The 17,272-nt window shown below is 43.6% G+C and overlaps 1 protein-coding gene and 1 long non-coding RNA gene across 2 annotated transcripts; both read right to left on the bottom strand.

Annotated features, from left to right (window-relative positions):
* Positions 1-5,370, bottom strand: LOC139567146 (mitochondrial import receptor subunit TOM20 homolog). Its single transcript, XM_071388628.1, has 5 exons — positions 5,127-5,370; positions 3,878-3,924; positions 3,220-3,301; positions 2,836-2,978; positions 1-892 (listed from the first exon to the last, which is right to left on the bottom strand). The coding sequence occupies exons 1-5, from the start codon at positions 5,248-5,250 to the stop codon at positions 845-847; spliced, it is 444 nt and encodes a 147-aa protein (XP_071244729.1). The 5' UTR covers positions 5,251-5,370; the 3' UTR covers positions 1-844.
* A 1,964-nt stretch (positions 5,371-7,334) lies between these two features.
* Positions 7,335-8,296, bottom strand: LOC139567109 (uncharacterized). Its single transcript, XR_011673227.1, has 2 exons — positions 8,072-8,296; positions 7,335-7,680 (listed from the first exon to the last, which is right to left on the bottom strand). It is a non-coding gene; the product is annotated as an uncharacterized lncRNA (long non-coding RNA).
* Positions 8,297-17,272: the final 8,976 nt, after the last annotated feature.

The raw sequence follows: 17,272 nt of genomic DNA, 5'->3' as shown, positions 1-17,272 counted from the left end.
TGTTGTCATTTACCTTTTTATTTAGATTTCTTACAAAGAGGAACAACCTCTTAATGACCTAACAGAACATTCAATCACTTTAAAGTATCCATGTCGGACTGAAAACAAAACAACTTATACAATGTTGAGACAGATCACATGTAGGAACAAGGAAATTGAAAGACTAAGAAGTTTGTAGAAAGAGGTCTTAGTACAGGGGCTATATGTATCAAGCCTCAGAGTAGGAATTATTTTTTAAGATCAGTTTCCTTTTAGATCACAATGAATAAGACTGCAGGGGGGAGGACCTGATCCTAGATCAGCACTCCTACTCAAGATGCTTAATACATATGGTCCCAGAGCTGTGGAAATGTGGGATGGTATTGTAAATGCTGAGAAATGTTTTGCTATACCTTTCAGAGACAAACTGTAAGAGAAGCAAAACACTAACTGCATATGAATCCAATAAAATGGGTCCGATAGGCATTTGATTGGTTACCATTGCTGCAAATCAAGACATGGTAATTTGATGCGACCAATAGTAACACACAACATGTGGTAATTAGACGGGTTCATGTTTTTCATTTGGATAGAAGCAAAAGAATACCCTCAAGTGAGTAAAAAAAAAAAAAGTTAACCAATTTTCTATACAAGTCAGGATAAGGGGTTATAGGAGCTCCGGGATGAACTTTCCCATAAGTAATGATCTAGGATCACCTTCCCCTCCCCAATCCTAACCTTAACCATTAGTGGGGAAAATACAAAACTGACCCAAGATCAGCATCTAGGGGCAACTTCACCCTACTCCTGTTATAGGAGGGTCCAGAGGAAGAGTGTTCCGAGGGGAAACTTCCATCGACGATTCTCATTCTAAGTCGTCTTCATTCAAGCTACCTTGTGCGCTCACAATACGCTGCAGGAAAGAGAGGGAAATTCAAAATCCATAAACATGCTGAAGAAATGTGTCCCATTTCCTCTTCATTGTTGATATGGGACAATAATCAAAGCGTCTCAGGAGTGCTGATCTAGGGTCAGGCCCCGTATTCAAAAAGCATCTTCTACTCAGATGAAATATGAATACAGGCTCAGGTCCCCTCTGTCCATGTTCTTACTCAAGGTAAAAACGGACTCTAAAATCAGTACTCCTACTCTATGGTTGAGACATGAAAGGACTGAAGATGGTTAAACAGTGTGGTGGGTGCCTTTCATTAGGTTAGAAAGACCACCATACTGTTTTCACCTCTCAAGCCTTGTACAGTTCCAGCATTTACTTTTTTTTTTTTACTTGGAGGCACCTACAGCTCTACCAAAGTCATGAGCTGTGTTCGTCTAATATTGACACGTTTGTTACCTAAACTCATTCTTGAATCAGATTTGACTTCTGTCTAGCATATCATACAAATGGTTTAAGGGCTGGGCGATATCTAGTTCATTTGAATTTGTTTTAGCACAATGTTCAAATTCCTGTATCGCAAGAATCTGTTTTAATTATCGTTCTGTCTTTGGTCTCGTCTCCTTCGCTCCTTGTGTGCACTGTGCACCTTCCCACTAGCACACAGACAAGCCCCTCCACCCACACGATAACTTCCTCTGACAACAAGCAGTTTAAAACTTACAGAGTCGTTCATATGGACACCGAAACGCTTACACACTATTTTACTGTAATAGACGAGGACTTAACATTTCTGTCTCAACTATCAACATGTAGAACAGAGCAGACCCTACTAAAACGAGTATCGATGAACATGATTGTGGAAAAGTAACGCTCAGTTTGTCGGGCGCGGCATTGCGCCACCACTAGCAGCATTTTAGCCACAGCCTTATGCAATGTGGCATAAAAATACACATTTATATTAGGAGTTGGTAACTCGTTCTCATTCTGAGAAATAAGCATCGGTTTATCCAGGTAGGCATCTTGATTTCAACATCTAAATAAAGTGGCCACATTGTGTTGTTCAAACAGTTTGAGACAGATTTGGAGGGTCTGTTCATACCTGTTCTACCTTGTTGGCAAGCAAATAGATCCAAGTTGGTTAGACTTGAAATATAAAACATTAGCTGGCTACTCACTAGCATGTGGGTTTGTGCTTGAGAAATTGTTTATGAGACCTGTTACATTTTCTATAATGCCCGCTACAAGAAGTTGGTCATTGTGCATGTTTCTGGTTAAATTTGTAACAAATGGCATTTTCATGGACTTGAAAGCCAGATCATTTTTTTTTTTTAAAGCAGGTTAAAACTATTTAAATTAGTCAGTCTTATGGTTATGGAAGGCTTATATTTAGCCTAGTTATAATTTCTAGTTATAATTTTACAAGCCCTGAATTAATTATTGCTGATTGTTTGAAATGCAGTGTGTTGACCTTTAACTGCAACAGGGCTTATGAGAGAATGTTTACAAATAAAATCGAGGTATATTGGGAATCGCCCATGTTTAAAAATAAAGATGTGATTTTCACGCCATATCAGCCAGCCATAATTGGTTTCCGCCTTCTTGCTTGAATACACTTACTGCAAGTTGCTCTGAATAGAAGCGGACCTGCTGCAGTTGCGGGCATTAAAAAGTTAGTTTGTCACAAACAGCAGGAGACGACAGAGCGCTGTGTTGCAGCGCTAGAGTTGCTGTTCTGCTAATAGCGCAGCAGCTCTATCCTGAAACGTATGAGAGGCACTGTACCTGGCTGATGGTTAGTGTTGTTACATAAGCTCAATGTTGAATAGGCTTGCAGTTCTGACTACATATTATACATATTAGATACATTATACATTAGATACATTATATGTATGCACTTACTGTACGCAGCCCAGGGTAGGAGTGTCTGCTAAATGACCTTGAAGTGGAGAAAATAACTGTACCTGGCTGATGGTGGGCAGTTTGGTGAGTAGCATCTGGAAGACAGGTGGCGGGAGGGTCTGCTGCAGCACCTGGAGAAGCTGCTGGGGCTGGCCGCACACGGCGATGGCGTTGGTCAGGTGCTCCACGCCGTTCTCGTAGTCACCTATACCGGAACACCAAGTGCAAAGAGGTTTAGATCGACAAAAACGAGTAGTACATCACATGGAGAACAGTGTCGTTACTCTGGTCACAAGTAAATTAGGTAGTGCATTATATGGAGAACAGTGCACTAAATGGGGAATAGGGGGTCATCGCTTGGTAAAAAGAAGTGCACTAGAAGGCCTATATGGGGAATAGTGCGTCACACACACAGACCAAGTGATGTCAATGTAAGACTGGTTTACCCTGAGCCAACAGCTCCTCTCCCAGCTGGATCTCCTCCAGAAAGAACTTCTGGACCGCCTCAGCATCCTTCAGGTCTGGGAGCTGCAAGAGTCCCACAACACACACTACTTTCCATAGGTCAAGGAATAACTGAAACATAATGTACTGGTGGAAAAGCTGCTGTCGATGGCCTGTGCTCCAGGAGGAATAAAAGGCCTAGTCGAATGAGTCGGGCAATCCACAGAGGCGTGCCACTTAGTCAGGTGCAAGGTCAGAGTTCAATTTAAGTGAACTCTTAGCGCACAGCAGTTCTTGCTGGGTTTGCACTTCCTCCATTGGAAAAACAAGTCAAGTATATGGGCCTTAAGTAACAGATTTGAGTGAAGAGCAGTCAAGTCGGTCAGTTTCTATTGGGGAGCTGTACAGTTGTGTTGACTGAAATTTGGTACCACTGTACAGACAAAAGGTTTTGTCAATACACTAATTCTAGTCTCAAAACAGTCCTATCCAGCCATCACCTTGTGGTGTCCCAATACATGCCAGTGAAGATCGTCTCTTGTTTATTTCACTGGAGATTTATTTTCCACGTGGTATCATCTGACGTGTACTAGACATGACTTCTTTAGACGTGTTCATTGAGGAGGAATTGAAATATTACCTTGAGGGGATTTTACTCACCTTCGAAAGTCCTGTCCCTTGTTTTGCAGCAGCCTGATTTCTCCTCCCTAAGGCAGAGGTAACACAATCACTGTTAATATAAATAGCTTTGGGGATTGTTCCTGTTTGTACTTGGACATCTTAGTTTCTCTGGCAATCCTACAATGCAAGACTATGATTAGGAACAATTAAGGAAGTCACATTAACATCCTAAATTGACACCCTGAAGTACAGCTTCAGTCTTGAACTCCAATATAATCCCCACCCCTTCTGATATCCCTTGATAAAGTGGTTTACCCGGGTCAGAATCAGGAAATAAGCGTAGCCGCTAAGTAGCATGTGACTAGCCAAACAATCCTAGTTATTATTATTTTTCCTGATAGGGTGATGAACTACCACAGTGGAAGGTGAATGACAAAAAAGGCTAACAGAGGAACATTCAATTGCAGTAAAGCAGGTGTATAAAGCATTGTGGCCAGCTGACAACCAAAGTCCAGCTTTCATACTGTAGTCCAGCTAGAATTGTAGTCTAGTTAATGTGGGACTGGAATGTGATTTTTTTGGGGGGGGGCCATCCCTCTATTAGAGTGAGGGATTCTGGGTAGAAGGCAAGGCAGAGCTGCCATGATGTAGTGTGTGGAGGTGTGGCCATTCCCACTCATATTTATTTTATATCCCGTTATGCAGTCTAACGCACTTAAGGCGCATTGTCAGCTTCTTCCTACCAACAACCAGGCCTACCGCTCATTTAAGGCAGTGGGATAGAGTAACATTAGGGATATCCAGGTTGCTTTTAATCCTGCTTGGCAAGTTCTGTCTGATATGGCTAGTAGCCTAGAATGGTTGGTTTAGATTACATAACAGTTCAAACCACTATCAATGAATGAATCAGGGTAGGTGCAGCTTTCCATGTCTGAATTCAACTAACAGAACGCTTGTGAGTGAGTAGGAAGTACATTAATACATGATATAGAAGCTAGTTAGCTGAGAAACGCTCATCTCCTCGAAGAGAACAGAGTTGAGCGTTCCTCTGCTAGGAGCTAACGTCAGCACTGGCTAGTTAAGTGCAGGGTTTTTGGGGTTAGCAGTGCGCTGACAATGAATGAATGAATCAGATCTATTGCACAAACCATTAACGTTAGCATTCAAGCTTCTATACTTCGCTAATTGGGAATAGTTAAACGAGTTCGGCCTGGCTCGGGCATTTTGTTGCACCTCAGGTCTCCCAAACAGACCGGAGTGGGGTGTACAGGACGCAGACAACACTCACGTTCTCGCAGCCTGTTCTTGAAGTTGGGGTCACTCCGTCTTTTCCTGTCGAAGTAGATGCAGTAGCCGACGAACAGAGCCCCGCAAACACCGGCGGCTATCGTGCTCGATTTACCGCCCATCATCACTTCCGAAATGGTTGATATTTCTGTGTTAACAAATATAATATTTCAATTTTGGCTTATATCAGAGACGGTACATGACCTCACACAGGCGCAAGTTCCCAGCAAAAAGGACCAGTAGGACCACTGACTCATTTGACAGCTAGGGTGTCCGCATTGAACGCCTGATGAAAAATAATACAACGTGAATTCCCAATCACATGATATCTCCGATAACGTATGCATTTTGAGTGCATATAAAGTGTTGGATGTTGTTGAAATCAAATGGGGAAAAATACATGTGTTAGGATTTCTTCAAATCAATGTAAGTAGCAGTCGGACGCATTGAAATGTAAGTGCCACAAGGTGGCAGTAGCAATTCATTAAAAAAGAAGCAGCAGGCTAATGATCACATTTGATACAATTTAACAGTATTTTCCCCAGAGTAACAAAAATAGAAACAATTTAACTACAACTCTAGGTATATTTTGACTGTCTGGGGTAGACCACACAGCAGCAAACAATGGCCAAGTGAAATATTGAACATTAGGCTACATGGTGAGTGACACAATCATCTAGACTAGTAAGAAAACATGTACAATGTTGCTTTCACTATGACCAATTAATTTACGAAAAATTATGCCAGTTGCTCATATGTCTGTCTGGCCTTAGTTGGCACTTCTCATCTCCCAGATGATAGCAAATCCCTAGAAGTGCTGCTCAACAGAACAGATGGTCAGCTGCATTACATGTGCAAGTCCAGACTGCTGCAAAAATATACCACCTTGACTATTAGGCTTCTGAGGGCACATGCTCAGACCTGCATTAATACAAACCATCAGGCATGCACATCCTTGCATGGATTACATCATCACCATACTGTGTCTGGTATGACGTGCACCTTTGCCTTTAAATGGCAACCGAGCCATTCTGCACCCTTGCACAATTTCTGTGGCCGGTTGTTGTGGTTACAGTTTATTAAAGGGATAACTGAACCTTAGAGATTGGCGTCATTGACCACACGTCGCCGGTTGACAGGATTTTGGAAGGGTGTGTGTGCTTTTGGTGGGTTGTTTCCAGTTAAGCTGTGGGTGTGTGTGCATGTGTTTGTACAAGTGTGTGTTTGAACAAGTGTGTGTACACCACACCCTTATTTATGTCTCTATGTGTGTGTGTATGTGCACATGCATTGCATGTGTACTTCTTCATACTTCCATGTGTGTGTGTGTGTGTGTGTGTGTGTGTGTGTGTGTGTGTGTGTGTGTGTGTGTGTGTGTGTGTGTGTGTGTGTGTGTGTGTGTGTGTGTGTGTGTGTGTGTGTGTGTGTGTGTGTGTGCATGTATGTATCAGTGGAGGCTGTGGAGGCTGCTGAGGGGAGGACGACTCATAATAATGGCCGGAATAAAGTAAGTATGTATGTGTATGTGCGTACGTGTGTACACTTGTCTGTGGACAGTTTACATGGTAGGAGGATTATCCGTCTGCCTTGTCGTCTCTCTCGCCAGCGGCTTAGCAGCTCGCACCTGGCATGCAGCTGCCTGGGGGTTGGCGAAGAATTCGCCCCTCAGGGACATCTAGCTCCGCCGGTGCCCGGGCATGACGCGAGGCGGCTCAGCCAGAGGCTCGTCTTCTCGCGGCGGTGGGTTATTATTACCATTACTCAATCGTTCCTGGAAGCTGCTTTGGAAACCCTACTGTATGTGATCCCTGTGCGTGTGTGTTCGGAGGTCTCCTAATCCATGCTGTCATCCCAGGCCACATTATACATGTCTGTAGCAATTCCCTAGGAAACAAGAACTCTTGTCAATAGCTGGGACTCAGACAGATCTTATGTCGATGTGGGTTGGAGGTTTGGATAGAAAGACATTGACACACACATCAGAGACTGTTTAGGGATGTTGTACAAATGGTGGTTGTTGCAAAACGACCTTTAAATCAGATAGTAGAATTATGTAAGAGTTTAGAGTTTATAAAGATAACCGACCAATGGGGATGCTTTACCGACTGATTCCTACATATCTCTCTTAAAACCCCTTATATGGGAATAACTTGTACTGTTCTCCTGGGTGTGCTAAGGTTGGCAATAAGACAGGAGACACACTGTAGTTGCTTATTGTGCAGTATACGAGCCACACTGTATACCTTTATTGACTGTGCACATAGCAGTATTCAAATAATTAAGCATGCTCCATAAAGGCTAGGCAATTAGCATGCTTGGGCTCATAATCCAATCAGTGTACATGATGCTGCACGGTGAGCTCGTCGCTATATGACGTTCGCAGCCATGCTGACTCGGCATATTTACTGCAAAACCTGGCACGGCGACTTGCGTCTGCGAGTGCAAAAGCAATTATCTTCCTCTGCACTGTCATCTTCCTTGGAATGGTGCACGTACTCCTCCGTTGCCATGGTTTTGGACCAGAGAGGTAACCATGGCAACACTGTTGGTATTCCCTAAAGCGGTGGCGAGAGATAAGATAGAGAGGGGGGGATGTTGAGAGGGCGAGAGAAAGAGAGAGCTGTTCAAACATGACAGGATTCTTTAAAAAGCGGTTATTTCAGCTTTTTCAGCTGAATAAGGCAGATATGCACACACGACCACAGGTCTTTCCCACTGATGCTTCACATGCACACGCACACGCACACGCACACACACACACACACACACACACACACACACACACACACACACACACACACACACACACACACACACACACACACACACACACACACACACACACACACACACACAGACCAAGCAAGTGTTTTTGAGTGGAGATTTGCACAAGGGCTCCAGTGAAGGAAAGCTTGCAGGGACAAACAGAGAAGTAATTATTTTTACCCTGGCTGCAGCTGTTTTTCTGTTTGTCTTGGCAGCCCTGGCTCCAGCAGCAGAGAGACAGGCCAGGAGACAGGAACCGAAAAAATCCCCCTCTCTTACTATTGGAATAAAATACAGAACGTTTTGAATCCCGGCCCAGGAACGTCCCATAAAACTGGAAATGGCAGGCCTACCCTGTATTTTCCATGAACCCTGTGCTCTCCCCATTCCAAAGGCTATGTCATTAGATGTGTTTTCAAGGGAGCAACACGTAGTGGAACCAGGAATGGAGGGAGGAGGGAGAGAGGATGGCAGGCTTGCCAACTCTCTGAGCCAAGTGGAGAAAGAGAGACTTTTCTGTTTAGGTTGTCTGAATGGAGGAGAGAGTGCTGACTGAAAAGGAATGGAAAGTGAGAGAGAGAGGGAAGGGAGAGCGAGAGGTAAAGAGGACCGCTTGTGTTAGCATGGTGTTGCGCCCCAGGACCCCGTTAGCTAGCTTTCTCTTCAGCTCTTGGCATCGGCATTGGCGGTTTTATCGGCAGCTGTAAGTGAACCATGTCTCCCTCTCTGCAGTGCTCCAACTAGTCCTCCATGTTGAAATCACCACTCCCTCCCTCTGGGGTCAGTAAGGGGAAAGTAAGCGCCGGCGGTGGAGGCTGGCTACAGCTCCAGACAGTTTCCTTCCCTTTCCCTCCACCCTTCTGGGTGAGTGGAATCTCTGGACGGATATGAGTGCAACAGAGTTCTGGCCAGTGAGCGGTGGCTACCATTTTATCTCCAAAAGTTAGCTGAGTTAGCTCCAGGACCAAGAGTTAGCTTTCAGGCTATTTAGCATTTTAGAATTACCTCTATATTCTGAGTTAGCTCTAGGATTATCATTTGGTTGTAGAGCTTGAGATATAGTTTAGGGTTTGAGCTGTGAGGGAGCCAAGGACTAGAGGGATTTGATAAAAGAGTGGAAGATGGAGTGGGCTGTTTGGCACAGTGAGAGAGAAGAGGCTGCTGGGCCGCGGCAGATAGCCCACCACCCTTCAGCTTTCAATAGGGGTAGCTGCTGCTCCAGCACAACATTCACAGCACCACATACGCACAGAAAAACACACTCGCTCACTCAAACACTAACACACACCCACACTCAGAGAAACACACACTCTCCCAAAACAAGATAACTTTCAGCTGAAGTAATGGGTGAATGACACTAAAAAAGTAGTAGTCTACGAGTAGGTTATATCAATACACACAACCCACTGGGCACAGACGTCAGCTCAACTCCCAGAATTCAACGTGAAATCAGCAAAACATTTCACTGTGTCATTGGATTTAGGTTAAAAGTTGGGTGAAAAAAAATACGCAATTCCCTTAAATGGAGTACTTTTTTCAAATCCAATCAGTTTTCCATCTTGATTCAATGTCATGACAAGGAAACAACTTTGATTCAACCCGTGTTTGCCAAGTGGGAAGTTTAAGAGTGGACAAAACAAGGCCTTGGAAGTTAGTGTTGCTAACTGAACAGGATTGTATTCCTTGTATACAATAGATGCTTTTCTGTCATTGCTGTAGTTTAGTACAAAATACAGATTCTTACACTTGGGGAATTGCTATCTAGCACAGCTCAACCTGTAAAGCTACTTTCAGTGTCAATCTGTGTATTTGTTTGTTTTCTTGGCTCTCTATTCCATAACAGCCCTACTGCAGCTGCAGGAGCTATAGGGAGACAGTTCTCCTAAGCACTGATCTATGCTGAGGAGAACCATCTCCTATGGTCAGATCAAAGATTGGGTCCTGGTAAGCTGTTCCTAGATCTGTTCTTGGGTGGCAACATACATCTACCCCCAGCCCTATTCTGCGGCACCTGGTTAGTAGTGCTAGCTAGCTATAGCGTCGACGGTCTGCTGTAGCCTGGTTAGCAAGCTAGCTAGCTATATCGTCTCTCTGCCATCACGGCTGCCTGGCCAAGCACGCCCGTAGGAAGGCCTTGGCAGCGACGCTGTCTGTGCAGATGGCCGGGGATGGCAGCTCAGTGTGACGCCTCCGCCTTAGATGCCTCTGATGATTAGACCCTCTTTGAAAGAGATAGACATCCATTTACATGGAGGCTCTTCTCTCAGCATACCAATTGGCCTTGGAGGTCCCACTCTTCTTTGAAGTATAGCTATCGTGTTGTCGCTATGTAATGTAGCTATAGTGTTATTTTTGTCTTAGCAATCGAACATATTATTTTTGTTGTTGTTTGGTCATCAGCCAGATTTGGAAGGAAGGGTTGAATAGAGGGAATCTTCTTTGAATTCAGCCTCTTTGCTTTGCGGTGCGAAGACTGAGTATAGGTCGACGTCCACAAATGTTTTGTCCACAAATGTTCTCCTTCTCTCTGTGTCGAGAAGGAATCAAACAAAGGAAATAATTTGGGCACAAGAGGAGGAAGTGTGTCGGGAAGCTTGGCAGGTAGAAGTCTGGTTGAAAAGGTGGCTTGTCCCTGCCTGCCTGGAGGTGGGTAAACCAAACAAACAAGCAGACTGATCAGTAGATGACTATTTAAAACCAGAGTGGGGCGTAGCGTGGTCGTGGGATACCCACCATGCAGTGACTTGTAGCGAATCTCTGCACTCCTTCCGGTTAAGTCTTTGGGGGGATTAATGAGGTTGTCTGTGAGCTTTTAGCAGAGTTTCCCATAGTCAAGGATGTAGGCAGACACGCTGCCTTTAGTTTAGCATGCTGTACCAGGAGAAAGGAGGGGGAGGAGTGCTAGAGGGGTGTTAAAGAGGTGCTGTGTTCAGGAAATTATGACAGAGCCCTGGGCTTTCTCAACACACAGGCCAAGCTGTTGTTTGGATTCCCCAGCAACTGTTTTTCGCTCTTTTTTCTGGCAGGGGAAAAATGTAAATATGGTTGTGGCTGTGTAGTGACGGAGGCGGCCATATTGCTTGGGGTCATATAATGTTGTTCAGCTTAGTCATGGGCATGTGTTCATTTCCTGGTGACAGGAATGCAACGCTTTTAAATGGTTTGTAGTATAAGGTTGCAAAAGGATATTGCAGAGCCAGTATCATCCCCCCCCCTTCAGCATGCAAGGTCATTTTGACCGTACCCATAAGCATGATTCAGAATAGTGTGGACATGATTCAGAATAGTGTAGACATGATTCAGAATAGTGTAGACATGGTTCGATTCAGAGTGATATGTGAGCAATAGTGCCCACCTATGGCCGATAGAAATGGGTCATCGGACTACATATGTGGCCAATAGAAATGAATGTATATGTCTAACATGTCTAATAGCCCAGTCATAGCTTGGGATATGTAGCAATGAAGTGGTAGGGGGAGGGGGGTGTAGAATAGAGGGGTTAACCACCCGGATGTATCGGGATCATGGGCGAAGAAAAGAAAAGAGGCTTTATGGGAGCATGACGGCACTCCTGTGAAGAAGTGGGAGAAGAGAAGAAGAGAGCGCTTAAGAAGTGTAGAGTACATACCGAGGAGGTAGACCTACTTTAAAGGTTGGGACAGTGACCTTTTTTGAAAGGGGCACCACCAGCCAGTGAGTGCGCAAAAGAAAGAAAGAAGACAATTGGACTGGTCCGCCTCTCTTTTGATCTTGACACCTTTCATTTGACTGTCACGTGGTCTCTGTCGAAGTCGTTGGTTAACTTCTACATCCCAGCAAAGCCCAGCCCCCCCCAACCACATTCGCCTTCCACTCACATCCCTTCCTCCACAAAACAGAAAATACCTTGTTCTCAGACAGTCAACCCTATCCCTCCCACCCTCCACCATCTCTCTATGCTTTTCTCATGGCTGCCTCGAGTGCGTTAAAATTTCCCGTGCCCTCCGACCTCCCGTTAGCACATGGCAATGATTACCCACCGCATTAAAGGAGGGCTCTGGTGGTCACCCCAGACTTAAAGGGGAGCTTCGGGGGAGTCCAGATGACCAGGCCATCGCTTCCCACATCACATGTGCGCCTTCCGGGGAGGAGAAAAATCCATCAAAAGACGGGGAATTTCAGATGGAATGTATGTTGGAAATCTGTCCCGGGATTGGTTTGAGTAAAATACCCTGTTTCTTTTTTACTTTGGGGCAGTCTCAATCGACATTGAAATGACTAAAACCAATTTGAAACTGGGTAGAAATATTAATGGACCTACATTTTATAGCCTCTTCACTCTGTCCAGTTTGCTAACAGTCATCAAAACGAAAGCTAGACAGTCAGGGAGCATCAAAAATCCAAAAAGTGATGGATAAATGATTATTTTTGACGATAAGGAAATATAATACATTTTAAATGCTGCTCTCCTGACCCCAGTGAAAACTGTAAGTGGCCCCCAGGGCAATATTTTTTGATACCCCTACTCTAGCCCATGCCTCCATCAATCCAAACTTTTAGATTTCTGGGAAATAGTTTTATTTAATAATTACATTATATCATATATTATATGAGCTTAAATCATTTGGATGAGAGAAGAGACTCAAAATACCAAGCTTTTCATAGCGATTATGTAAAGTGAATGATAATTTATTGATATGGGACTCATGTTAGGGTTTCATGTTGTTTGTGAGGATCAGAGAGTTCCATCCCTGGAGCCTGACCTGTCCTCTGTTCACGTCCTGAAATAAACCCTACTATTTCAGTCAGTGTACCGATCATACACTGTCCTTTTACTTTAATTTTGACTTAGGATGGGGATATACCACTGTGTGGTACCCAGTACCGAACTGTTTTTCATGTTCTAGTATCAAGAAAGTACAGAAGTTTTGGTATTCCGTGCAACACTAGTGTGTGTGTGTGTGTGTGTGTGTGTGTGTGTGTGTGTGTGTGTGTGTGTGTGTGTGTGTGTGTGTGTGTGTGTGTGTGTGTGTGTGTGTGTGTGTGTGTGTGTGTGTGTGTGTGTGTGTGTGTGTGCACGCATGTGCATGTGTGTGAGTAATCAGATCGGATGGTTTGTTCGGGAGACAGACAGACAGCTATGTCTCCGGTTGGAGGAGGTGTATGGTTTCACTTTACCTCATGATGTCAGCTCTCCCATCCAGTCACCGGCTAGAGTTTCTCCATTAGCTCAATTATTTACAGTGTTTAATTGAATCATCCCGAGTTCACAATGCTTCCCATGATCCTCCAGGCCCGGCACACCCCACAGCCAAATGATAGCCCTGCTGGCGTGTACACACAGATGCATGCATTGATACACACCCACGTGCACACACAAACATATACACATGCACAAACACACACAAGGACACACACACACACACACACACACACACACACTAGTGTTGCACGGAATACCAAAACTTCTGTACTTTCTTGATACTAGAACATGAAAAACAGTTCGGTAAATGTGTCTTACATATGTACTGATTAAGAGAGGATCAAGTCAGTGCAAGCGATGTCCCCTTATAAAGCAAGAGCACCGTGACTTCTCCACTTACTCAGTGCTAGCTCTAGCCTGCCATGAGGAACCACTGAACTCACTGGGAGTCCGGGCTTCATTAACACTTACGCTGTACAGAAGTTAACACACTTGAATAATGCAACAAGGCATGTAGAAATGTTGAAACTGCTAATTACTGTTTCCAAAACAATGTCCAGTACAGGCTAGAACACTACAATGCCAGATGATACCGGTAGCTTCCAGCTTTGAAGGCTAAATTTCCTTGCTAGCTACAGCTCAAGCCGACATCCATTCACTGCCCTAGTACCTTGTTTGTGACAATATGAAAACCATTATGCAAAAACATTGTTGATTACATGGCTGATTGTCGGCCAAAACTTAATTGACTTCATCTCCCACGCCTCACATCTCTCCCAGTCAAGATCATCTTTGCTTGATAGTTGGTGGGCCGTAGCCGAAAATAGTGAAGTTGACCAATCCCTGTCAAGGGAGGAGCAGATTTTTTGTATATGACAGTAAACATTCTTTTGATGACTCTAAAATTTGTTGGCACATTTCATTCTTGCAGATTTTCTAATAAAAAGTATATCTGCTCAGGCAAATTTAACAAACTGCTAAACTTGGAACCAATCAGAACTCTCATACGTACCCCTCGTGACGAAGGCAGCCAATGGCCTGCTTCTATCTACAATGTAAACACAGCCTCTTGTGAAAACGCGAGCTGCGGTCTGATGAAAATATACAGATATACATAGCTCCCAAAGACTGAAATAAGATACATACTGTATCTGTTTTCGAGTGCACTTGAAATATGCAGCATGCAATACGAATTGTTTTGATCGTATGAAGAGAGACCATTTAGCCAATTTATTGAAAGCTAGCCAATGTTACAGTTTGACTAGCCTAGCCAGCTACTGTAAATGCAAATTTGTGTTTCAATAACTATCTCTCTGTCAGTGAATAACATTTTTCAATCATGTTTTGGGATGATTATATGTCTTATTTCAAGTAACTAGCTGCAGGCTTAAAAAAAACTTAAATCATATAATTCCCATAGAAACCCAAATAAAAGCAAGTACATAGAAAGATGTGTGTGTCATGTACGCTAGAATGGAGGTTTATAAACGACAGCTGCATAAGCATATTAACCAATACATATGGCATAGCCTACATATATACAGTGCATTCGGAAAGTATTCAGACCCCTTGATTTTTTCCACATTTTGTTTTACGTTACAGCCTTATTCTAAAATGTATTAAAAATAAATACATTCTCATCAATCTACACACAAAACCCCTAATGACAAAGCGAAAAACAGGTTTTTCGAAAAAATTTGCAAATGTATCAATACAAAAACAACAGAGATACCTTATTTGCATAAGTATTCAGACCCTGTTCTATGAGACTCAAAATTGAGCTCAGGTGCATCCTATTTCCATTGATCATCCTTGAGATGTTTCTACAACTTGATTGCAGTCCACCTGTGGTAAATTCAATTGATTGGACATGATTTGGAAAGGCACACACGTGTCTATTTAGGCCCCACAGTTGACTGTGCATGTCAGAGCAAAAACCAAGCCATGAGGTCGAATGAATTGTCTGTAGAGCTCCAAGACAGGATTGTGTCGAGGCACAGATATGGGGAAGGCCTCCATCAGATAGGCCTCAATCATTCTTAAATGGAAGAAATTTGGAAGCACCAGACTCTTCCTGGAGCTGGCCGCCCGGCCAAACTGAGCAATCGTGGAAGAAGGGCCTTGGTCCGGGAGGAGACCAAGAACCCTATTGGCACTCTGACAGAGCTCCAGAGTTCCTCTGTAGAGATGGGAGAACCTTCCAGAAGAACAACCATCTTTGCAGCACTCCACCAATCAGGCCTTTACGATAGAATGGCCAGACGGAAGCCACTCCTCAGTAAAAGGCACATGACAGCCCGCTTGGAGTTGACCAAAAGGCACCAAAAAGACTCAGACCATGAGAAACAAGATTATCTGGTCTGATGAAACTAAGATTGAACTCTTTGGCCTGAATGCCAAGCGTCACGTCTGGAGCAAACCTGGCAACATCCCTACGGTGAAGCATGGTAGTGGCAGCATCATGCTGTGGGGATGTTTTTCAGCGGCAGGGACTGGGAGACTAGTCGGATCGAGGGAAAGATGAACGGAGCAAAGTATAGAGAGATCCTTGATGAAAACCTTCTCCCGAGCGCTCAGGACCTCAGACTGGGGCAAAGGTTCACCTTCTAACAGGACAACAACCCTAAGCACACAGCCAAGACAACACAGGAGTGGCTTTGGGACAAGTCTCTGAATGTCCTTGAGTGGCCCAGCCAGAGCCCGGACTTGAACCCGATCGAACATCCTTGGAGAGACCTGGAAATAGCTGTGCAACGACGCAACGACGCTCCCCATCCGACCTGACAGACCTTGAGAGGATCTGCAGAGAAGAATGAGAGAAACTCCCCAAATACAGGTGTGCCAAGCTTGTAGTGTCATACCCAAGAAGAATCAAGGCTGCAATCACTGCCAAAGGTGCTTCAACAAAGTACTGAGCAAAGGGTCTGAATACTTATGTAAATGTGATATTTCAGTTTTTTATTTTTTATGAATTTGTAAACATTTGTAAAAAACTGTTTTTGCTTGTTTTGTGTGTAGATTGATGAGGGGAAAAAACAATTTAATATATTTTTGAATAAGGCTGTAACGTAACAAAATGTGGAAAAATTCAAGGGGTTTGAATACTTTACGAATGTACTGTATACTGAACCAAAATATAAATGCAACATGTAAAGTGTTGGTCCCATGTTTCATGGGCTGAAATATAACATAGAAATGTTCCATATGTACAAAAAGCTTATTTCTATAAAATGTATGCACACATGTATTTACATCCCTGTTAGTGAGCATTTCTCCTTTGCCACGATAATCCATCCACCTGACATGTGTGGCACATCAATAAGCTGATTAAACAGAACGATCATTACACAGGTGCACCTTGGGGACAGTAAAAGGCAACTCTAAAATGTGCAGTTTTGTCACACAACACAATGCCACAGATGTCTCACGTTTTGAGGGAGCGTGCAATTTGCATGCTGACAGCAGGAATGTCCAACAGAGCTGTTGCCAGAGAATTTAATGTTCATTTCTCTACCATAAGCCGCCACCAACATAATTTTAGAGAATTTGGCAGTACATTAACCCGGCCTCACAACCACAGACTGCGTGTAACCATGCCAGCCCAGGACCTCCACATCTGGCTTCTTCGCCTGTGGGATCAACTAAGGAGGGGGAGGGGGGGAGAATGCTGAGGATTATTTCTGTCTGTAATAAAGCCCTTTTGTGGGGAGAAATTCATTCTGATTGGCTGGGCCTGGCTTCCCAGTGGGTGGGCCTATGTGCACCCTGTCCAGTCATGTAAAATCCACAGATTAGGGCCTAATGAATTTATTTCAATTGACTGATTTCCTTATATGAACTGTAACTCAGTAAAATCTTTGAAATTGTTGCATGTTGCGTTTATATTTTTGTTCAGTGTAGAATTTCTTGCAATACAAAAGTTTTACAATGTGCTCTGCAATAAGATAACCAGAGTTTGATTTCTGAACTAGAGTTCTCAAACAGCAGCTGCTCAATACCATGGTGGGCATGCATAATGTTGGACACATTAGGTATGGAGAATGATAAAGAGTTTGTAGGATTATAGAAGCATTTGGTAAATCAATGTTTGAGTTTGAAATACTAAATGTTCAGTGAATGTGATTATATATAGGTGGTTTAAATGATTAACTTTCCTACTAACCTTCTAAAAGTTGACTGTGCCAAAATCTTACCAATCC

Source organism: Salvelinus alpinus, chromosome 2, assembly GCF_045679555.1.
Source record: "Salvelinus alpinus chromosome 2, SLU_Salpinus.1, whole genome shotgun sequence".
NCBI classification, from domain to species: domain Eukaryota; kingdom Metazoa; phylum Chordata; class Actinopteri; order Salmoniformes; family Salmonidae; genus Salvelinus; species Salvelinus alpinus.
Note: the sequence above shows the minus strand (reverse complement) of the source record. Positions and strands in the feature narration are given on the sequence as shown.